Here is a 25,494-nt window from a genome sequence, read left to right as displayed (position 1 = left end):
CAATTCTCTTTTAGTCCCTATATCTGTACAAATTACCAAAACTAAGAACAGAAACAAGTATAATGTAATTAATTAAATAAAATTTATTTCCTGGTTGCATGACATAAAGAGTTTAATCAATTTGATTTGGCCCTGGAAATTTTCATAAATAGTCAAAGAAGGTATATAAATTCTCATCCAAACATGAGTAATATCAATGTTTATCTAGAAGGAAAATAGACAAAAACATTTCTCAAAGTAGCATATATCCCGTATACCTAGGAAACTGAGGCAGTTTTGAAAATGATACATAAAATCATGAAAAAGACGTACAGGATAACATCCAGTGGATCATTCCTGAAGTATGAAAGAAGAGCCAGTCCTATTTCTACAATAGCACAACAAGCTGCATAGCCAGAGACAAGTCACTTACTCTATTTGCCTTGGTTCCGTTATCTTCAAAGTATAAGGTTTTCAGTCTCAAATCTAACTTAGAGGAATGCCAGGAAATGGAATGTCATGTCTGCAATATTTCTATAACTTGCAAGCAAATACTCAAATAGGCTCATCTAAGTATATATCAAAAGAATATTCAAATCAAGCATTCACACGACATGCAGCTGAAGAATATTCCCACACTTTGTCAGAATTGTGTTCCTACCCAGAGAAGAAAAGAGGATCCTGCCAGCAGAGCATCCTGGGAAGAAAATGATCCTTCTATCTCTCACAGTTTTGTTTTCAGGACTAAGAAAGGCTGAATATGGATGTGCCAAATAATGTTAGTGACAAGTATCCTTTCATTCAAGTCAGAATCATTTCAGGAGCTTTTACATCTGTGCGGATCCAGTACCAACTTTTAGATATGGCTGGGCATATTTAAATGTGAATTTACTGATATTATCAAAGCTTTTTCTCATATTGCTCAGACTTAAACCAACATTACTGATTTTCTCAAAAGACAAAATAAGTATCTAGAAGGTTTTGTGAGATTAATACTCTACAATTCTAAAAGAATTAACAAATATTCCTAGATTTAAGATAAATATCACTAAAAAATGTACAATTTTGCATTCATTAGGACAAACTAAATTTTCAATCAAAAGTTTACTCATATCTATACACGATTCCCTACAGAAGAAATAAAGTATGTATAAGAAAAGGAATGTGGCAAAGTGTTACTATTCAAGTATACCAACAGTAACAAAAGTTTCATTATGCACTGTTTATAACCCATTTATATGCATAAACAAAATATACCAGTCAGTATTTACACATCAGAAGTGTGATTACATCTTACCTTTAAATGTGACAAACAGTTCTGTAGGAAAATATGCCAGTTATTTAAAAAAAATTGTTTCTGACTGACACATAAAAGGCAGGTAATTAATGGATATAAAGCCTATAGGAGACAGGGAAAAGACAGAATTAACATTTTTCATCGAAAAGCACTGGACTTTTAAATTTTATATTTCATTTATTCTCATAAGCAAGGAAACAAATATTTTAAGCAGTTTTCCAATTTGTAATAAGAAATATAATCTCATAGAATAATCTAACACAGAAAGATAAAGGGTAAATTTTCTATGAGGAAAATTCCTTGACTGAGCATACCTCTCTGAGTTAGAACATGCTATTAGTTCTCCCTCAACCCATTAGTCCCTCATCCATTTTGTGGTTATGACTAGTCCCTGGGATCAGATAACAGACAGCATTAAAGGTTTAGCTTTCTGTTTGTCAAATATGTAACTTCCCGATGGCTACATTAAGTACTCTAAGCCTCACTTTCCAAACACATAAAGTGAAGGACAATAATCACAAATATTTTACAGGGTTGTGAAGCTTAAAGTAAGACAAAAAAAGTACAAAGTACTTAGTTCAATGCCTGGCACAATCCATGTTTACTATTACTGTATCTCTAGTTTAGATGGTCAAATATTTGACCAATTCTCCAAACCTTCTCCACGCTACATAAAAGTCATGTGAAACAGACAGGTAGAAAAAAATGCCTTTACTCTCTGAATAGAAAAGATGTAAACAGACAGAAAACAGCTGCTAAAATCACTTTATGACAGTGATCCCCTAAGGTTACAACATATTTTTACTGTACCTTCTCTGTGTTTAGATACACAAATATTATTGTTACAACTGCCCACAGTAATCAGTACAGTAACATGCTGTACAGGTTTGCAGTCTGGGAGCAATAGGCTATACCATATAACCTAGGTGTGTAGTAGGCTATACTATTTAGGTTTGTGTAAGTACATTCAACGACGTTTGCACAATGAAATAGCCTAACGACACATTTCTTAGAACATATTTCTATTATTAAGCAATGCATGACTACCTAGAAGGAAGTCTGAACAACTCAACAAATGCAGAGCTAGTAAAATTAAGAACAGAACATTTAAATAGAGCAATGCAAAAAATATGTATGTAAAACTTGCCCTTGTATTGCACTTCAGGGAATTTATAATTTCAGATTTTACCATTCTCTTTAATCTCCACTGAATTCATAAATCAATTATAAAAATCCCAATTAAATATGAAAAGGTTTGAAATGTTTCTTAATACCAATGAATGCTTCTTTCTTGAGCTCAGTTCAAAAGTAGTCTGATAAAGCATCTCCACAAAATTTTTCAAACAGGGAACATTCACTTCATTTTTAACAGTCTAGTAAAAAGATAATGCAAACAAAGAAAATGATTACAGACGTTAAACTATACAAAGATTACAAGAACTTTCTGTAAGGTTTGAAATTGGTTAATAATTCACTGAGACTCTCACTGAAGTATTACAATGTGCCAAGTGACCAAATGGTAAGTATATAAGATAAACCTGGTCCCAGCCCTGAGTGCACAAAGTGGGAATACAAGCTAAGAGGACACAGTATAACAGGTCCACTGAGAGCAAATTCTCTGCGCTCCTGGAGCACTCAAAAGGGGCCCCTATGGAAAAACTCAACAAGGAAGTAACATCTAAGCTGCATCCAACATCTCTTACCAGAAATACTGCTAAAGCCTCCCAATTAACCTTGCTGGCCTTATCTCCCACCCTCTGCCCATGTGCATGGGGACCCAGCTTTAGGAGCTTCCTTGCTGTTCCTAAAACGCATCAAAGCATTTCTTGCCTTAGGATGTCTACGCTGGGGCCTGCTGCCCGAGAAGCTCCTCCCACAGACACAGGAAGTCTTACTGTCTCATTCCTTTAGTTTTTGCTCAATTGCTACCAATTCTTTCGAGGTGGTGGTCTTTTCTAATCATACTCTTTTTAAAATTTCAACTCCCTCACCCCTTTGGCAATCCTATGCCCCCTACCCTGTTTACATTTCTTCACATTACTCTCCACAATCTGACATACTACCTATTTAATACACTAGTTTATTTTCTATTCCTGCAATATACGGTACTAGGGAGTCTTTCCTATCATATTCATTGTTGTGTTCCCTTGTGCATAGATAAAGACCTGACAAACAGAACGCACTCAATACATAAATAAGTAAAGAAAGAGAAGCCAGCTAGAGAAAGAGAGGAGGGAGGTTACCAGAGAGGCATGAATGTTCCAGGCAGGAGCTGTATGTGCAGAGGCCTAGTATTATGGGTTGAATCATATCCCCCAAAATTCATGTTGAAGTCCTAACCCCACACACATCAGAAGGTGACTTCCTTAGGAAATAGGTCATTGCAGATCACATTAATTAAGTTAGGATCGGGAAGACCCTAATCCACATAACTGGTGTCCTTTTAAAAAGGGGAAATTTGAACAGAGACATACACTCAAGGAGAATGCCATGTGACAATGAAGGCAGGGAGCAGAACCATGCTTCTACAAGCCAAGAAACACAAAAGATTTTCAGTACACACGAGAGGCTAAGCAAGGGGCATGGAGCAGGTTCTTCCTCACAGCCCTTAGAAGGAACCAACCTGCTGGCACTTTGATTTCACACGCTAGCCTCCATAAATATGAGACAATATACATTTCTGTTGTTAAGCTATCCAGTTTGTAGTACTTTATTACGGCTGCCCTAGCAGGCTAATAAACCTGGACACAAAAGCAAATATGATATAAAAGAATCAGGCAACATGAAGATAATGGACCATTGTCAAGAGCCTCTCTTCCTACAACCTGCTCCTTTTGATGAACTGCCTTAAAAACTAAAACCTAATCTCAGCCATCTGGGAGAAAAAAAAAAAGGATGATCAAACAAAGGAGGAAGTGCAAATGATCATTTGGAAGGAATAAGCAGTAATTCAAACAACTTACAGGAAAAGAAATCCAAGTGCATATCTAATAAAAGACTAAAACTGACATGACTTATACATGATAGCCTGTTTTCTTTTTTATAAAATGAGCCCAATTCATATGGCTAAAAACTGGGTGGGAGGAAACGGGAGCTGTGTAACTCAAATAAACCACTTGCAAACCGTTAATTTATGAGTTTTGTGTGTCACCATTTTTTAAAATCTTCAATGCAAAACAAGTTTTAAAAAAAAATCAGTCACTCTCATTAATATTTTAAATTCTTAACTTTTAAAACAATTCTCTGTTCACCTTTTCTAAACATGCTTTAAAGGCAGGACCTGAATACTATAAACCAATTCATATAAGTCCATAGGTCACAAGTCAGTGAATTCAGTGTTTAAAAATGAAAGCCAAAACAGTTCAATTTTTCAATATGTAATACATTTCTTCATTTTTTGAGATTTTAACTAGAATAAAATCTGAACAAAACTAATGTAATTAATTTCCATTTCCAGCCAAGATGGAGTGAAGGGAGCTGGATTTCCCCTACCATCTGAAACAACCAAAAAAACAAAATACATGAAATGATATCTAAAACACTGTATGATCAACAAAAGGAAGAGACCTCTGAGCAACAGGAAGCAAATGAGATGAGTACTCCCACAGTCATAACTTATTGTCATGTAAGTATTTTTAGGAAAAAAAAATGAAAGTATAAGGTTGATAAGGTTCTTGTATAACATACAAATTGTACGAAAATAAAAAAACATACTTACAGCAGCTACAGGGATAAGAATCTCCACAAATAAACCAGCAAGTGCATGTTTTATGTCTTTATCTTTCACTTCTAAGAAATACTGAGCACATTCCTTAAAGGGAAAGAGGGTATATACTTAGATTAACAAAAGAGGAAAGGTTAAAGAATTTGTAATATCACAATAATTTTGTGAACACTCTACCATTTTACCAAAAAACTAAGGTCAATGCATCTTCAAGTCAAAAAACAAAGTTTGCCAGGCGTGGTGGCTCAAACCTGTAATCCCAGCACTTTGGGAGGCTGAGGCGGGCAGATCACCTGAGGTCAGGAGTTTGAGACCAGCCTGGCCAGTGTGGTGAAATCCCGTCTCTATTTAAAAAAAAAAAAAAAAAAATTAGCCAGGCCTGGTGGCAGGCGCCTGTAATCCCAACTACTTGGGAGGCTGAGGCAGGAGAATCACTTCAATCAGGAAGGTGGAGGCTGCAGTAAGCCGAGATCATGCCACTGCACCCCAGCCTGAGTGACAGAGTGAGACTCTGTCTCAAGGAAAAACAACAAAAAAAAATAATTTACACTTATGACAACTTAACACATGGAATAAGAGACTAAAATTGATGCCATTAATTTGCGTATATTTTGTTTCTTTTAAAAAGTCATGAAGAGCAAGAACTGTAGGCTTGCTCTATTTAGTGTCATTTAGAAGGTATATCACCTGCATAAATTGAAATGATGCTTCAAAATCTTCTACAGGATACATTTTTACTCGAAAAAATTTCATTCCCATTATTAAGCTGATGACACTTTGTACCACATGTGGGCTTTGTTCCTTTTGTCGCAGTTCTTTTAATTCTGTCACAAACTTCTTCCTTACAGCCTGAAACCTTTAATATACATGGAGACATCATTTGATTTGAATTAAAAACACTAATTTCCACATGATATTTAAGGGTGAAAATCAAAAGGTATGCTACCTAAATATCATCTCCTTTCTCTACCTTCATTACAATTGCCAGAAAGGCACACAGACGAAAATAAAAATTGCTACTATAAATTTGCTGTTTATTTATTTTAAAATTAAATTAAAAGTTTCTGAAGGAGAAATAATAGGATTTCTTTGTTCCTATATTAACGATATACCACCATTACCATTTAATTAATAACCATTAAAAAAAAAAAAAAAAACCCACCCATAAAATATCACCATGTAAATCAGTGTCTCCAACTTTTAAGGCTCTTTTTATATAAAATCTGCAATTAGTTATATGGAGAGCATATTGAAGACTATAAAGTTTTTCACAGAGATAAGCCAATCAATCCTACAGTACTAATTATCACTTAAAATCAATACATCACTACACTGGCAAAAGGCTTTTGAAATGTGAGCATCATCCTGGATTCAAATCAGAATTGTTAAAGCTAGTAAGCTTTTCTTCGCTTACATTTGAAAAGGACATCTAATAGTTTATTAATCAATAATACTTAATTATCCACCTCCCCCCTATATATTATGAAACAACTAAAGATTTTACTGATAATGTTACTTGGGGAAGCCAGTTTCTTAAAGTTAAAAAAACTTCAAAGTATGCTTTCCAATGGTCACTGACTACAGTGAGAAGAACAACAACAACAAAAAATTAACAAAATATGGATACATGATTGAAATATAACATCTATTTTGATTTTAATCTTGGAGACTATGGTACCATTTTTCATGATTGTATTCTTTAGCACTTCATTAAGAAAATTTTTATAAAATAGATAAACTCTTTCCATTGAAATATTAGAATGTAAGGATTTTTTCCTTTTGTTAAACTACTTATAAAAATTATTAGTCACTACAAACCAAGAAAACCAAGAAAAAATTATTAGTCACTACAAACCAAAAATACACCAAGATTCAAATACACCCCCAACCTTTATCTCCTTCTCTTCCCCACTCCCACTCAACCCCACCACCTGCCCCTTTAGGTGCTATCAGCCTAACTCAAAGTGGATCCTTTCACATTTTCTCCCATGCTTATTACATGCATGAGCAGAAAACACCTTAATATTGCTCTAAAGTGGCATTTCTCCTACCACTAGCCAGGTGAGGCTGAGTACCATTTCATACATTTATTTACTGGCTGTTTGGACTTACTATCCTTGCCATCCAGAGTTAACTTAGCCATGATGGAGTGTCTCCTGGATCCAACTTGCTAATATATTATTTAGAATTTCTGGTCTATATTCCTGAGATAGAAACTCAGTTTTGACAAAAATAAAAATAACATAAACAAACTGACATAAAGAGAAATACATCACTGCTCATATCTATGTTTTTGTGTCAATCTAACTACATGTGAGATATTAATATGATACTGTCGATGTCTAAATCATTTGAAATACTCAAACCATAAGATATTAAAAAATTATCATCTATCTCTAAATTATTTAAAATACTCAAACCATATTCTAAGTTCTATAGTACTGGCTATACAAGGGTTCCTAGTATATTAAAAAATTTAAAAATATGCTAAATAAAATATTTCACTTAATATTAAAATGCAAACTACTTAAACATTAATAATAATTTTAAATGCCTTCTTAGAATTTAGAAAGTTTGTTTGTTATATGATGATTTCAGGGCCAAAGACTCTTTAAAACACATCCAAGAAAATACCATTTGATACTTTTTTCCTTATAAATGTCCCAGTAGTAACAAAGGAAATCCAAAATCTTCCATAATTGTTACAGCAACCACAAGTTGCTAACGACAAATATATTTTACTGTTTACTAAAGGGATGGTTCAGTACAACTCAGTGTGTATAACTCCTAATGAATAACACTTTTAACTGAGTAATCTGGTATCTTTCATCTTTCCTTTTTGGTGTCTCTTTTACCAGTTCAAACTCTGTTTAGCATTAAAACAAATATGATTAGAAAACACTGCATTGCTATCTGAGGAATAAAAGTTCTCACCTGGAAAACAATTATTAGCTCTGTAAAGAATTCTAAAAAAAGCTTCTAACAGAATTGTTAAAAATAGGGAAAAAGATAGTGTCCTAACTATGGTTGGCAATTTCTGATTTGTTCGATTCAGACATTTATAGAAAACCCCAAATAAAATTAAAACAAGTGGTGAAATTGAGATATGACTATTAAAGAGTTTCTGAGAAACAGAGCAGTAAAGTAATAAAAGGTGGGGCTGACTTAGTGCTATGATGAAAATGGTGGATTTAGAACTATCAGTATCTACTGTATTCATTGGTAATGAAGCATTAAAGAAAATCTAAATGGGTGATTTATAAAACTTACTTCGATTGGGCAAGAACCCCTATCACCTCTGCATATAAATCCGCAATAATATGCACATTCCCAGTGTTGGTTCCTGAATATCTAAAATAATAAAAGAACAAACATAACATTTCATTAAATTTTTCTACAACCTCTCTTTCCTAATACATTTGAAAATTCATATCAGAGTGTTGCATAATTTTCTCTGAATATTCATTTATATGATAAAAGCAATACTAGTTGTATTCTACCTTCAATTTTACTTTACTATGATATTTAACCTTCTGGTTCTTACATATCCAATCTATAGTACTAAGAAATATTTTTACAAAATCTTTCTAATCAGCATTTTTTGTGGATTTAAAAGAGATGGGGGCTGGGTGCAGTGGCTCACACCTATAATCCCAGCACTTTGGGAGGCCAAGCTGGGTGGATTGCTTGGAGCCCAGGAGTTCAAGTCCAGTCTGGGCAACATGGCAAAACTCTGTTTCTACAAAAAATACAAAAATTAGCTGAGTGTGGTGGCATGCACCTGTAGTCCCAGCTACTCAGGAGGCTGAGTTGGGAGGATCACTTGAGCCCAGGAGGTCAAGGCTGTAGTGAGCCATGATCTCATCTCTGCACTCCAGGCTGGATGAAAGTGAGACCTTGTCTCAAGAAAGAAGGAAAAAAAAAAAGGAAGATAATAATTGCCTTGAACTCGCAAAACAAATCATCAATAAGAATTCAAATAGCTCAGACCTAGATTGCAAAAAAAAGGCAATAATCCCAAGTTAGTATTTTACTTACCCTTCCTTATGTTTAAAGTGCTTAAAAGCTAAGTTTAGAACTTCATGAACTAAGGGATCGGGTACAGGATGAACAGGAATCTAGAATTTAAAAACATTATCAAGTAAGTAAGAGTTAAGTAAGTTATTGGTTTTTCATGAGTATTCTCATCAATTCAACTAATTAAATCAATAATCAATCTTACTTTTCATGGGATTATTACTAATCTGTCAATCTTTCTTCTGAGAATCTCATTTTATCTAAGAATTTGGTTACTCATCAAATTTCACAAGTTCTAAATTTAAGAATACTAGCTTCATAATCACAAATCACTAAACTATGGACTATGCAGTGGGAAAAGCAATAGTTGTTACTGCTTTATAGTTACTGTCAGAAAGCTAAAAAGACACGTACACCTCCCTGTAACACTTACAGAAAAGCACCTTTGTAATGAGTCAGCCCTACATTTCATATAGCCCAATTTGAACTATCATGAAAATGGCCAAGAGGGACACTATCTTTTCTAACAATCTTAAACTATTTATAGACTTATTATTAAAAACCTGACATTTAAATATTCTCATTTCAACTCAAAAAAAGTATATGCTAGTTTCTATTATGTAAAACAAATTTTAAAAATTTAAACCAGTAATAAAAGCCCTACTCCTCCAACACACATAATCACTATTAACAACTTCATGTACATCCTTCCAGACTTTTTCCTACACATCCTCACACACAGGCATGCGTGCATTCCTTAGTTTTACTTAACCGAATAAGATATCTTTCCATGTCAGTATTTAGAGCTCCTCCTTATACTTTCTAACAACCACATAATATTCAATATGTATATATCACAATTTGAGGAGCCCCCTATTAATGAACATTTCAATCCAGATTTTCAATATTCAAGTAGTACTACAATAAACATCTTATGCATTTAACATTATATACTTGTAGAGTTCCATGGGAAAGACTCCGAAAGAAGGAACTGCTGGGTTAAAGAGTTTACAAGTCATTGCTAACACATATTCTAGTTCTACACAGTTCTACATATCCTTCAGTATACATGGTGCACTGGTTCCAGGACCCCCGTGATAGCAAAATCTGCAGATGTTCAAGTTCCTGATATAAAATGGTGTTGTATTTGCATATAACCCTACGTACATCCTCCCATACACTTTAAATTATCTAGATTACTTACAGTATGTAACCCAATGTAAATGTTACATAAATAGTTGTTATACTGTATTTTCCATTATTTATTATTGTATTATTATTTTTATTTATATATATTGTTTTAATTTTTATTTTTTGTGGGTACCTACCAGGTGTATATACTTATGGGGCATTTTTATATTTTTGATCCAAGGTTGGCTGAATCCATGGATGTGGAACTTACAGAGATATGAAGGCCCTGACTATGTGGGTCTATTTTTGAGCTCTCCATTATGTTCTATCAATCAATTTGTACGTGTCTATACCAAAACCACACCATCTTATTAATTACTAGAGTTTAATAATAAGTTCTCATATCTAGTAGTGCAGGTCCTCTCCTTACTTTTCTTCAGAGATGGCTTGGCTATTCTTGGCCATTATTCTTCCATATTCCATTTACAGTCACCTTTTCAAGTTCCATAAAAACTGTTAGGATTTTTATTAGAGCTGCAATGCATCTATAAAACAATTTGAAGTAACTATATTTGTATATATTTACGTGAAATAACTTTTAGTATATTTTCTAATTTTCTGGTTTTGTGCTTTGACAGAGGTGCTTGATTTCACTAATCATAAGGAGAATGAAAATCTGCAAGACATCATTTTATACTTATTTGATGGGAAAAAAATTAAGTCTGAAAATACCAAATAGTAGAGATAACGTAAAAAAAGTGAGGTTTTGTATATATTGTTGCAAAGGAGCATGCAATCTAGTGAAGGAGATCAGGTATGTCACCCTACAATATATAATTTGGCATGCAGATTATTTTGAGCTAAAGGCAATTGAGAAAGAGCAGATCAGGAAAAGTTTCCTCTACAATCCTTACTAAATAACCATTACATTTCATTAGTTTTCTGCATATATTTACCCTCCCACAATTTTACTGTTTCTAGAAGCCCAAACCTTTTTCCTTTGTCTTATCACTACTCTACAACTTATCACTCTTTGTTAAAATGGTATATATTCCAGTCTGTACCTGGATCTTTGAAAAAAAAAAGTGTATTAATTTTTGGATCTTCACATACTTACTACGAGGCATCCATGTGCGTTCGTAATAAACCTTTTGACCCTGGTAATCCTTCTCTTGTCAGTTTAGTTTGTAGGGCCCCAGGCACTAAATCCAAGAAGGTAGAGCAAAAAGTTTTTTCTTCCCCTGTACAGTAGTTCTTCTGTATCTACAGTTTTGCTTTCTGTGGCTTACCCAAGGTCAACCATGGTTTGAAAATACTGTGTGTGCGTGTGTGTGCGTGTGTGTGTGTGTGTCGCCGCATGCATACACTTTTATTATAGTATATTGTTATAACTGTTCTATTTTATTATTAGTTATTGTTGTAAATCTTCTACTGTGCCTGGTTTATGATTTCAACTTTATTATGAGTATGTATGTATACAAAGAAACATAATACAGGCTTAATATCCCCTATCTGAAATGCTTGGGACCAGAAGGGTTTTGGATTTCTGATTTTCTTAAATTTTGGAATATTTACCTATACATAATGAGCTATCTTGGGGATAAGACCCAAATCTAATCACAAAATATGTTTGTTTCATATACAACTTATACACATAGCTTGAAGGTTATTTTATAAAATATGTTAAATAATTTTGTTCATGAAACCAAGTTTTGACTGTGTTTGACTGCAACACATCACATGAGGTAAGGTGTATAATTTTCCACTTGCAGTGTCATATTGGTGCTCAAAAAGTTTTGGATTTTGGGACATTTCAGATTAGGGATGCTCAACCTGTATATACAGGGTTTGATATTATCCATAATTTCAGGCACCAACTAGGAGTGCTGGAACATATCCCCTGAGAATAAAGGGAGACTACTATATTTGCTCCAGTTATGACTGAAGTTTAACAATGACGGCCAAAGACAACACTCAGCCATGCTATGTGCTCTTTGTTGCCACCCTACTACCACCATCTACACTTTCTGTGTTTATAACACTTGTAGCAGTCTTACAAGATACAGGTATACCTCCTATTTAACAGATGAGGGAAATGAAGTTAAGAGGTTGCTGTGTACTTCTCTAGAATATACTATGTCCCTAGATTCTGATATATGAAAATGCATTTGAGGCTGGGCACAGTGGCTCACACCTGTAATCCCAGCATTCTGGGAGGTCAAGGTGGGTGGATCACCTGAGGTCAGGAGTTCGAGACCAGCCTGGCCAACATGGCGAAACCTCGTCTCTACTAAAAATATAAAAATTAGCTGCGTATGGTAGCATGTGCCTGTAAGAACAGCTACTCAGAAGGCTGAGGCAGGAGAATCGTTTAAACCCAAGAGGTGGAGGTTGCAATGAGCCGAGACTGCACCACTGTACTCCTGCATGGGCGACAGAGAGTGACTCCATCCAAAAAAAAAAAGAAAAAAAAAAGGCATTTGAATAAATAAAACAAATGAGCAAGAAAACTTTGGTCTTATCATATTACTGCCAGGAAAGAAAGAGAAACACAGAGAAGTAAAAGAAGAAATACATCTCATCTTTAATTTTAATTAAAAATACATAAGTTCTGCTGAGACAGAGTTCGAGGTGTGATAAAAAATACATAAGTTCTAAAAATTTTCCTTTAAGAATGAACATTATCAGAACACAGACATCCTGAAAGTCCCTATTTCTTCTCTTATTTTCAGTGTTACAAAAAAAAAAAAATTCTCAAACTGAATCTCCTAAGAAGAAAGAGAAAAGAATCTCATTTCAGCTCACAAAGAAAAAGTTCTACTTTCACGGAGTAGTATCTGCATCTTGAGTATCAAGAATTTCTAAGATCTTGTCACTGGTGTGATTTTAGACGCACCTCTAATTTAACTTCAACATGCAAGAAAATCTAGTAGAAACTATAGTAACAGGCTGGGTGCGATGGCTCATGCCTGTAATCCTAGCACTTTGAGAGGCCGAGGCAGGCGGATCACCTGAGGTCAGGAGTTCGAGACCAGCCTGACCAACATGGTGAAACCCTATCTCTTCTAAAAATACAAAAATTAGCCAGGTGTAGTGGTGCGCACCCGTAATCTCAGCTACTCGGGAGGTTGAGGCAAGAGAACTGCTTCAATCAGGGAAGCGGAGGTTGCAGTGAGCCAAGATCACACCATTGCACTCCAGTCTGGGTGACAGAGTGAGACTCCATCTCAAAAAAGAAACAAAGAAAGAAAGAAACTATAATAACAAATATTCAGGTTTATTCTAAGGCTATTTCCACTACCACTGCCAAAAATTTAATGCTTTTATCACATTATGAAAGTAAAGAACAAAAAAAAAGAGCTTAAGATAGTGGGAAGTTAGACTAGTCCATTCATTAGCTAAATGACCAATTCTCAGCACCAAGGAGTGTAAACAACATCACACATTAGCAGAATGACAAATCCCCTCCCATGTGTACCTTTGGGACTGCTCATCAATATCTAAAATGCTATTAAGTCTGAAAATGCAAACAATCTACTCCGTAGACATAAAAGATATCACCACCTTCTGACACTTCAAAATAGTATGAATAAAACCAAGAGCTTGAAATGGCTCACAAACTAGGTTTCTCAACTTCTTGTTTGTTTTAAAGAATGAACATATGACTAAAATTCAATATTAAAAAGAGTATTGCTTTAAACTTTATAAATGTGATATTGCTATTTAAACATGCTTTTATCATGGATCTAAGTCCTTTGGTACTAACATACTACTTTTAGTTCTCACATACTACTTTTAGTTAGGCACTACCCCAAATTTATTCTAATGACTTTTTTAGAAAAGTAAAATTAGTCCTCTATTATCTAGAATTAATTCTGTTTCCAAGGTGAATTCCACTACTTAATTTCATGATATTTACATTAGCTCTTTGTCTAACTTGTTACAATAAAAACTTTCATTCAATTTTATAAAATACTGGCCATTTCCACTCTTCACAATAGCAAAGACTTGGAACCAATCCAAATGTCCATCAATGATAAACTGGAGAAAGAAAATGTGGCACATACACACCATGGAATACTCTGCAGCCGTAAAAAAAGGATGAGTTCATGTCCTTTGCACGGACATGGATAAAGCTGGAAAACATCATTCTCAGCAAACACAAGAACAGAAAACCAAACACTGCATGTTCTCACTCATAAATGGGAGTTGAACAATGAGAACACATGGACACAGAGAGCGGAACATCACACACTGGGGCCTGTTGGGGGGTCGGGGGCTAGGGGAGGGACGGTATTAGGAGAAATACCTAATGTACATGACTGGTTGATGGATGCAGCAAACCAACATGGCATGTGTGTACCTATGTAACAAACCTCCATGTTCTGCACATGTACCCCAGAAATATTATTTTATTATAAATATAATAATATATTTAATAATATATTATTAAAGTATAATAATAATTAAAAATACTGACCATTTCAACCTAATGTATCACATATTTTACCAATGAGAATTAAGTTTATTTTTATCATTAAAGAGAGAAAATTTGGAGTAAAATAAATGAATTTGCTTTATAATCTTCAGAAAATCACTACAATTAAGAACATTTCTTCACCCGTAAAATGAAAATAACAGATAATATGTATTGAGGACTTTTCATGCATCAGACATTATTGTATTTAATTCTTATGATTCTACAAAAATGATATTACACATTTTTATAGAGGAAGGGAGAGTCAGGGATAGTAACTTGCCCCAAGTTACAAAGCAAGCAAGAGAGCTGGCATATTAATAGTACTTGCCATGGCCATCTCCCAGGGTTTATTACGATGATGAGTTGGCGTAAAGGATATAGAGTCCTTCATACATTTTGAAGAGATCCAAATGTGTGATTATTAGAGACAAAACAAATTATTCAAGAAACAAATAATTTCTAGTACATGAGGTCAAGGTCTAACCTATAAGGAATATTTACTCCTCAAGACTGAAACAACCATATATCAACAGTTCAATCCTCTGGAGACTGTGCGCCTCATCACAATAATCTTGAACCACATTTTAATATAGGTGTATTATATGTGGCAAAAGTTAAAGTCCTATTAAATTATAGATATATTACATTGTTTACTCTCTGGATCTATTAAACCTCACGTTATTCTGACAGAAGAAAATTGGGTTAGTCAGCGGTGATGTTTCAGAAAGCTCTATTGATTTTTACGTCATTTTCCCTAGTTTTATTAGAGAAGCTACAAAGACTTGCCTTTTACCAGGGGGAATAATCCCTACATTGGATTTCAGATGAATAAAGTGTATCTATGTTCTTGGTGAGATACATATAAATATATATATTTTTTGATGAGTGCATTTAAATTAGCGTATGGGGATAATAGTAACAGAGGGGAAGAAGTAAGTACAAAGGATGCTATAGGTTGGAATAATATGGTGACAGATCCAAAGACAAAGTTAGCTATCAAGGCCACTGTATTTCTTTTTCACTTTGAGTCCATGTGAACCATGGGTCAGAAATGATTTTGTGCAGTGCAGTGAATGTGAACAATGTGTCCACCAAAAATATATATATATATATATATATATATATATTTTTCAGAGACAGGGTCTTGCACTATTGCCCAGGCTGGAGTACAGTGGTGCAATCATACGTCACCATAACCTCAAATCCCTAGGCTGAGGTGATCCTCCTGCCTCAGCCTCCAGAGTAGCTATGCCTATAGGCGCATACCACCACACTCGGATAATTTTTTTTTTTAAATATTTTGTAGAGATGGGGTCCCGCTACTAAAAAAAGTGTTATGTTTATAGATTTTTTTCCCCCACATGAAGACTTATCTGGACTGTGTTAAAAGAGGAGGAGGAAGGCTATAAAGGCAACAAGGAGGGGAAGAGGATAGGGAGGATGAGGGGGAAGAGACAGGAAAAATGCCTCCACAGGGTTGCCTGTGAATTGAAGTTCCGAAGCCAGTGCAATTGGGCAACTTTAGGATGAGGAGTGAGACTGACATCTAAGAAAAGGATGCCATGGGAAATGAATGAAGGAGGAAGGCACAATGGGGCCAGGTCACTGGGGTTCCTGAATGCCAGTGTAGGGGGTCTGCCATTTCTCTGGCTGGAAGAAGAAACTCTATACTGTTTAAGCAAAAAAGTACAAATACTGGTTACCAATCCACTTAAATGACCTACATTTAGCACACAAGATACACCAGGGATAAGTCGCAATGAGCAGTAGTCAGAGTCCATTGCTGGGCTGTGGCCATTTCCAGTCCTTAGCTCTTCCTATCCTAGTTACTGCTGCCTTAAAGTCTTAGTAACTCAGTTAAACCAAGAGATCACAGATGTCAAATTTGGCTTGTTAGCACAACTCCCAGAGGAGATTTCTTTCCTACCTCTACCAAAAAATTTTTATGAAATGCATACATTTAAGTGATTTAATCTTTAATTAACGCATTTGTCTATTTTACATATTTAAAATGTTTATTTGCAGATTTCAGAGTACCAAATAACTGTCTTTTCATATTCCTTATAAAAACACAAGCTAAATAAAACTGATTATACAATTCATATATTTTTATACTATGAGAAAAATAGACTGTCAATTAATTTTATATCTTACATTTGCTATTTGTCACATATTGCTATGATTCTGACCTTTAGGCTTCCTAACTTGTTTTAAAATAATACAGTGTTCATGCCTGGAAATATATGGATCATCCTTGAATGATATAACTTCAAAGACCACGATCTTTTTAAAAAAAAAAAAAAAGCTTTCAAATTCAGCACAGGCATTTATACTGATCTACAGTAGTAAAACTACTAAGACCATACCTGACATTATATTATATATTCATATCTTTACTGTGTATCTATCCCATTCAAGTGTAAGCTCATGAGTTTAGTGCCTAAAGCAGTTCCAGCACACAGTAGGCATTCTAATATTCATTGAATGAGTAAACATTCATAACTAATTATCTGAGGTATTCTCACTTGACTGAAAACCCTTTGCACATGACAATTCAGTACCCTTATCAAATCACCCCATTCCTCTATTAAAAGTGCACAATTATTACATGTTGGAATGCAGCCTTGGGGGCTTAGAGGAGAAATAAAGTGGAATAATGGATTGAAGTAGCTGAATGGCAGGCAAATACATTTACAGCTAAAAGCCAATATTAACACAATTTCCATTCAGCTCCATTTTGCTAACAAGATTTTATATCTTAGATAGCATATAACAGTGAAAAAAAGAGAGGATGACAGCTAGGTACAGGGCAGGAAAGCCCCGGGCAACTGAAAGAAGTATAATTAAATTACAGGAATTTAGTTTATGTGGACTAAAATTCTAGACACAGCATCTTAAAGTAACTGAAACATGAAGGCACAGTAAGCAAAGAATAAGGAATACAGACTTAGCAGAAATAAAAGAGCTTACCTGCTTTAGAACTTCAACTAAAACTAAACAAAAAATGAAGTCTACTGCTAAGTCCCTCCTTTCAAGAAGATAATCTCTTTCACGTTGCTGTTCATCCCTGAAACAAGAACCCAAAATTAGTACTGCATTAAGATTATAACTTTAAAAATACCTATTAGTTAATAGCTCATGTTGCTTACTGTTTTCCTACTATGTAAAATGTGCTACAGCAATTGTTAATATGAAGCTTTTTGTTTTTTATTTTTGTCTTTTTGGTTTGAGACAGGGGTCTCTTTCTGTCACCCAGGCTGGAGTGCAATGCTGCAAATATGGCCCACTGCAGCTTCAACCTCCTGAGTTCATGTAATACTCCCACCTCAAGTAGCTAGACTACAGGCAAATGCCACCATGCCCAGCTAATTTTATTTATTTTTTTTAGAGAAGGGATCTCCCTTTATTGCCCAGACTGGTTTCAAATTCCTAGGCTCAAGCAATCCTCCTGCCTGAGCCTCCCAAAGCAAATTACAAGCATGAGTCACAATACCCAGCCTAAAGCTTTTTAATAATCCAACATATGCATTAACATGTTTTTATGTTCTTTCCCTTTTTATATACTGGGTGTTTATTCAAAGTTCACTATTGTATCTGTTAGCATTTAAACCTAACCTAAAAGAATTAGTAAGAAGAAGAAAAGTATTTTAAATTTCATTTAGAAAACCTAGCATTGTTCCATATTTGATTACTAATTTTTTTTTGTTAAGAACTGAAACAAAAGTATTAACTTTTCAACATGAAAATACAGTACAAGGTATCCTTCTCACAAATTTAAGTTGAAAAATCACAAGTGGCATCTACTGAAGTCCAATACTAAATCATGGACAATCACCTGAACACAGGTGGCTCTTACATGCATGACAAGATTATCCTGGGAAATTTGAAGGAGGAGAAAACAAGTTCTAGGAATTGAGCTCCAAGAAGAGTATCATAGTACTATTATAACACAGGGTTTTGGCAGTCTTCCTGTATTATAATAATTGCCTCCCTTCATAAGCCATATGAACAGGAACTTCTTTGAATATTTTCTTAACTTTATGACTATTAAAAGCTCCTCACTGAACTGCTGAAATGGCACTCCTAAATAGGGTTTTGTATTACTAATTTTTGCATGATACCCAGTATGAGTACTGTACGGCTACACCTAGTTTAACTGGTACCTTCTCTTGATTTATAGTTTATGTGTGAACTATCCTTCTCCCTTACTACCATCTTTGTAACAAAAGGAATCAACGCATTTGGCTTAGCAATCAAACAATAACAACCTTCAGTTGATAACAATATCACCCCTTCATTGGAAGTGTGTTAATTCCAGGTAAAACAGTGTAAAATAAACCACTTACCCCTTAGACTTTGTGCTAGACCGAGGCCTATATTCATAAGATTCATCTTCCGTTCCATTTTGGCGTCTGTACCAGTCAAACAAGGTGCGAAGTAAGGAAGGGAGACAGTGCTCTGCTACTGAGCTCATAGAGCTTATCAACTGAAAACACAAGATATTACCAGAAAATAAAGTGTAACACTGAATGTACCACACTCTTAGTTCTATAAGCTATCATTTAGAAATGAAAAAACACAGTAACTCAATGCAATAAATGTGCTTTAAAATTAAAATAAGGGTCAAGGGTTTAGCCAAGTAATAAAGTTGGCTAAGTTTCACCCACTATTAAACTTTATCCAAATCCACACGGTTTAGCTCAATGGCTTTCAACCTTTTCCCTGCCTCCATATGCCACTCACATGTGTGAAAACATGCCCATTAGTAACATCCCTGATTAAATACACAGATACCTTAGGGGGAAGCATTACAAATAACATGTACTTCCTGCCCCGGCAACTCCTATGTGTTCACGTGAACAAATGATTCTAAAATGTTGGTACTACATCCACTACATGGATGAAAAGACAGAAACAAAGACTACATTATGTAAGAACTGTGGGGAAAGCTCCAATTTACTATGCTATGACAAAGAGCAGAATTATAATTACTCTGCTACCTGCAAATTAGCATGTTAGAAACATGTAAACAAGTGTGTAAGGCTTAGACTACACAAAAGTACAACATAAATGGTAAGTGTACTGTGATGAACAAATGTTACTAAATTTGGGGCATCCTTGAAACAGTCTGAATTCTAGGTGAACATCACAGATTCGTTTCATGAATGAATCCAACTTGTCTGGACAGGCTACCATCAGCAGTCCCTAAGGTCACTCTTCATCTTGAGGATCCCAAGAAAATTTTTCTCTCTTCACAAAGATTTCTGCAAGTAATTCAACCATTTCTCATAAAATTAATATTCTGAAATCAGTATACAATTAAATATGCTTCATTCTGTTAACTTATTTTAAAAAGTATGGGTTGTAGGATATTCAAGGTCTCTTTTAGTTCCATGACTAGAGCAGGAGTTAGTTAATGAAGAAGATAAATTGATACCTCTGTAAATTGAACATTTAATTTTCCTGTTATTTCATATTCTGCATAAAACTTCATCCAGAAAGAAACAGAAAAGAATGAAACAGTTTATCTGATTCTGTTGGCTGTTCTTATTTTCAGTACTTGTACTCTCCTTTAATCATCCTTTTATTGTAAATTATCATAATTTGACAGGTAAATAGTTTCTAATATAGAAAACTAAGGTAAAAACAAGGCTCTAATTTTATTTAACCATACTTTCAAAAAATCTATTATTTTATTAACAATGAACACTATCACTCAGAGGAAATCCCTTGTAATATCTAAAGAAGGAACAATAAAACCCATCAACTATCGTAAACATACACAAAACAGTTTATACCACACAGAACTTTTTACTGTGAGCACCCTTCCAAAAAAAAATCAAGCTATGAGGCACAATCATTTATAGTTTATTAATCATTTACAATAAAAATGAAAATTGTACTTAAAATGTTGTTTAATCAGATTTCAAATCCTGATTATGGATTGATTAGTACATGGATTCAAGATGTGAGTAATCTAAATAACTTTTGTAGTGGCATGAGACTTGAAAAGCACTGTATAAGGTGATCTTATTATAGTCTTATTGTAACAGAGGTTTTACTGCCCTATTTATGGTTTCTTCTTAGACCAGTGGCTATTTACTAAGTGTATATATCAGAATCACTAAGGAAGCTGTTATACATACAGGGGACTACAGCACCACCCTCAGTGATTCTGCTTCAGCAGAACTGGAATGGGATCCTGTAACACAGTATTTTGGTAAGTCTCCACCAAGTAATTCTAACCACTCTTCTTTATTTAGTCAATTAGCCTAATATGAACATTAAACTCTATTTCTGAGATATAAAATTTTGGGTAAGTGTCCCAGGAATACTATATAGTAAAGAAAGCTAATTTAAGTTACTGGTTTTTAAAAACAACCACCATATATTAAAATACGTATAACAAAACTGATCCAACATTTAATCCAAGCAAGAGGAAGAATTAACATTAGAAGATCAGCACAAGAGTTGTTAAGACACTGGCATTCTACATGCAGATTGAGAGTCAAAACAGACAAACAAATAAATGTTAAAAGGTAAAATATTATTATGTAAAAAGTGTGGCAATTGATACAGAAGGAAAGACTGAGGGATGTAACTGAAAACGAAAAATATGAAAGGACACATTAAAGAGATTAACGATGCAAAGTTGTAAAATGCTAAATGAAGTGAAACTAATCACAGTTCATTTTACTACTTATTTTTAAAAACTATCAAGTCTAGAATGAATTAAGCATACAAGGATATATAGCATCACGAAACAAAATTAAGGAATTCCTTAATATTGAATATATTTGGGTCAGACTATTAGGATGAACACTATTTCCAAGGGGAAAAAAAATTCTCCCAAAATTGGCATACCTGATCAAACTGAAGATCTTCACCCCTCTGAAGAGATCTGGACAATAGCTTCTCCTACAATTAAAAAAAAAAAAAAATTAAAAATTAAAGCACAAATATAAAATATTAGAAATCTTCTATATGATAAACAGTTTCGATTTGTGAGTTTGGTTTTGCTTTTGTTTTCACTCTTGTTATTAAATTGTTTTAAAGAAAGATAAGCCTCCTCTTTGCCCAAGGTCACATGGCTAATTTAAGTGTAGCTCCAGAGGCAAGGCTCTCACTGTGATACTCTCCATACCAAAGAAAGTGGTTGTGCTCATGATCTCCTTTTGTAACAAGTTTAAGTTTGAAAGTTCTTAGACTACAAACTTAAAGTTCAACATAGGTTTTGTTTAGATTCAAGTTCAAAAGTCAACAGGATGTGTTCTTTCTTTCATTCATTCAAGAGTTTACAGAAAAGCAGCCTAGTACAAAGGTTATCACTAGCCAGAGGGCCTTGGTGTGACCTTTGGCTTGACAATCACCAAGTGAATGACCATAGGCTGATGCCTTATGGTCTCTGTGCTTCAGTTTTCTTATCTGAAAAAACAAGGTGGTTGTCAAATACTGGAATCAGCAATATGTCCGTTCTGTTTAAAAGCTTATAGCTTTTAAATATCTGTTCAATACTTGACCTCACTCATTAGAGAAATATAAGTTAAAAAAAAAACCAAAGAAATACTTTGGGTATAATATATTGTATATACACATTCGCTAACATTGGCTAGTAATATAAAATATCTCTTATATGTGTATGTAAAAATGTATTTTGTGTGTATATATAAAAGAATCATGTCTTTACCAGTGGAGAGAGAAGCTTGATAGTTAGAAAAAGAGATAAAAGTTGGGGCCTGAGGATGGAAAGTTGTTACTGCACAAACTTACAGAAGCCAAGAAGAAAGAGTATTTCATTAAAAATAAATAGTATATTGCCAGTACAATACTTTCATGAGGTAACCTTCCAGTATGACTGCTTCCTATTAATTTAACTGACACCAGGAGAAGTTTCTGATTTAGTGGTATATCTTGCTTCAGCACAGCACAATCTCTCCTATCACATACCAGAATTTTTTTTTAACTTTGCATCTGTTGATTTTTTTACTGAACAAACAAATATTAAGTTCCTTCTATGGGCAAGTAACATCTACAAAACACAGAAGACTTGGTGGGACTCACTGTGGAAAGCAAGACCCTCTATCCTTCAACCACTGAGTCCAGGGGGCATAACAAATACTAAAGTCTCTCTACCCTCTCTCATCTGCATATGTACTCATTCTTGCTTGTATGAGGAAATGCCCAAAAGGGGTTAATCTACATCACTGTCTAAAATTAGTATAGAAAAATCACCATTGGTACATAAAGAGGCTCCCACCCAGTAGAAAACAGGAGACTGAAGAAATGGACTATGATGCTATCTTGCAATGGGTTGAGAGAAAGTGGGAGTAAAGAAAATCTTGGACAAATAAAAGTTAAGATGGATACTGGCTATTGTAATGTTAATTTTACATGTCAACTTGACTGGGCCATGGGGTTCCCAGATATTTGATTAAACATTATTCTGGATGTGTTTGTGAGAGTATCTGTGGATGAGATTAAAATGCGAATCAGGAGACTGAGTAAAGCAGATTGCCTTCCCCTATGTGGGTAGGTTTCATCCAGTCAGCTGAAGGCCTGAACAGAACAAAAGGGGTGACCTTCCCATCAGTAAGAGGGAATTCCTCCTGCCTGACTGACTTGAGCTAGGACATCCGTCTTTCTCTGCCTACAGACTCGAAGTGAAACGTCAGTTCTTCTTGGGTTTTGAGTGTGCTGGCTTTCAGACAGAAGTTATATCATGGGCTCTCCTGGTTCTCAAGCCTTCAAATTCAGACTGGAACTCCACCATTGTTTCTCTTGGGTCCCCTGCTTGTTGACTGCAGATTTTGGGACTCTGAGCCTCTGAAATCATATGAGCCAATTCCTTGTAATCTATAATAAATCAATCTCTCTTTCTACATACATACAAACACACACCCTATTGGTTCCACTTCTCTGGAGAACCCTAAACAATACAAACATAATTTCTAATTTAATCTCCTCTTTGACTCAAGAAAAGAACATGTCCCAGGGAAAAAATGTACACACATTTGCAAAAAAGTGTATAGAAGGACATTCACTATCAATGGAAAAAATGAGAAGCAGCGTCAATGTACAACAATAAAACTTTGGGTCAATAAGTCATGGCATATTCTTAAGCAGTTGGCCTTCCATATCCTTGAGTTATGCATCCATGGATTCAACCAACCTTGGATTAAAAGCAGTAAAAAATAAAATAAAATTGCATCTGTACTGAACATGTACAGACTTGTGTCATTATTCCCTAAACAATATAGTATAACAACTATTTCTATAGCATTTACATTGCATGATATCTTATAAGCAATCCAGAGATGATTTAAAGTATACAGGAGGATGTGCATATGTTATATGCAAATATCATGCCATGTTATATAAGGGACTTGAGCATTCATGAATTTTGGTATCCAAGGGAGGTCTTGGCACAATCCCCCATGGACACCAAGGGACAATTGTATTAGAATATTGTGTAGTCAGTTAAGTAACAGGTAGACATAAATTTATAGATTGACCAGAATGTTCTCAATATATAAATTAGAGAATAACAGATAAAAGGAAAGAAAGTATGTATCTATGGCAGTTAATACATATAAATTTAAAACTCTAGGAATATATATATCATACATTAATATGTAAAGCACAATTATAAGTCATTTTTTCATTACACCATTATTAACTTCATTTTCATTTTCTGAGTTTTCTACAAAGAACACAGATGACTTGTTCTCATCCTTAAACTCGAGGGTTGCTGCTGGTACTTGGTGGTATCCAGCAAATCCATTTAATTATAGAATACAATATAGCCACGAAAATTATGGTTACAGAATAAAAGTGTTTTAAAACATTAAAATAACAATATACCTCAACAAAAACCAGGAAGTATGGAGAAGTGAGGTGGTTTAATTTCCTCATTGTCAAATCTGTTTGTCAATAAACCTCTCTCTCTATGTGTGTGTGTGTTTTATGTATACATGTGTATATATATGCTTATGTTTATATTTAACTTTAAAGATATCTTAAGAACTATTCGCTCTGTAACAAAAACATTATCTGAATGTAAAAATTAAATCATTTTCATTTTAGTTTTATGTTGTTAATTTAAACAAAATTAACAATTATAACTAAATTATATCAGCTAATTGATAAACATAATTAATCAAATTAATTAAACCATTATAATTAGTTTAACTTAAAATAGCAATGTATGATGTGATTCTTTTTGTTAGTCTTTCTACCTACTTGCCTCGCTGGCTGCCCCACATAGGTTACCTAACTTACTATATATATATTCACAAGAGATGTTTGTGATTATGTTTATAAATACATGATAGTTGGTTTTTCTGTCGAGATTTTCAGGATGATTTTCTAAACTGTCTATATCATGTATTTTAATTGAAATTTATATTAAATACATATCAGAAAAAGTCATTCTCTGAAATAAACAAATATATAGAGATTTATGAAGCTTCTCTATCCAATAGTCCCCATTTTTTTCTCTCATGTATGATTAATCTTTATGAACACAAAATCACAAATGTATTTACCATTGAAACAAAAATTCCCAATCTAACTTAAGAGAATAATGTTTGATTACACCTGAAGCCACATTACCATTACTTTCTTAATAAGGTGAGATTTGGAGAACATCTTTAGCACTTGGGCTTCTCAGGTCAAGCACATTTGGTCAGCTATATTGTAGGACAAGACATTTATCTCTAACATCAAACTGCACACCATTCACATGCAACATAAGGATTCTGTACAATAATAAACTAATGTATGTTCAATTAACTAGTTCTAACACTTCAGTAAAACAGTGAGAATGTCCCATAATAAGTCCTGTAGAACACTGTTTCTAAAAGTGAC

At 34.3% G+C, this 25,494-nt stretch overlaps 1 protein-coding gene across 12 annotated transcripts in view; it reads right to left on the bottom strand.

Annotated features, from left to right (window-relative positions):
* Positions 1 to 25,494, bottom strand: part of FRYL (FRY like transcription coactivator) — a 283,769-nt gene that overhangs the window by 117,663 nt on the left and 140,612 nt on the right. For all 12 annotated transcript variants that reach the window (XM_073012415.1, XM_073012406.1, XM_073012404.1 and 9 more), the window contains 9 exons: positions 21,493 to 21,546; positions 18,975 to 19,114; positions 17,599 to 17,695; positions 9,039 to 9,118; positions 8,271 to 8,351; positions 5,688 to 5,856; positions 4,995 to 5,087; positions 2,551 to 2,649; positions 1,277 to 1,378 (listed from right to left, as the gene is read on the bottom strand). In XM_073012415.1, the coding sequence (XP_072868516.1) occupies positions 1,277 to 1,378; positions 2,551 to 2,649; positions 4,995 to 5,087; positions 5,688 to 5,856; positions 8,271 to 8,351; positions 9,039 to 9,118; positions 17,599 to 17,695; positions 18,975 to 19,114; positions 21,493 to 21,546 (915 nt within the window). The remainder of the gene's footprint in view (positions 1 to 1,276; positions 1,379 to 2,550; positions 2,650 to 4,994; positions 5,088 to 5,687; positions 5,857 to 8,270; positions 8,352 to 9,038; positions 9,119 to 17,598; positions 17,696 to 18,974; positions 19,115 to 21,492; positions 21,547 to 25,494) is intronic.

This window comes from Chlorocebus sabaeus, chromosome 27 (assembly GCF_047675955.1).
Source record: "Chlorocebus sabaeus isolate Y175 chromosome 27, mChlSab1.0.hap1, whole genome shotgun sequence".
In the NCBI taxonomy this organism is placed as follows: domain Eukaryota; kingdom Metazoa; phylum Chordata; class Mammalia; order Primates; family Cercopithecidae; genus Chlorocebus; species Chlorocebus sabaeus.
The sequence above is the reverse complement of the archived record's forward strand: the minus strand, read 5'-3'. Positions and strand labels throughout refer to the sequence as shown.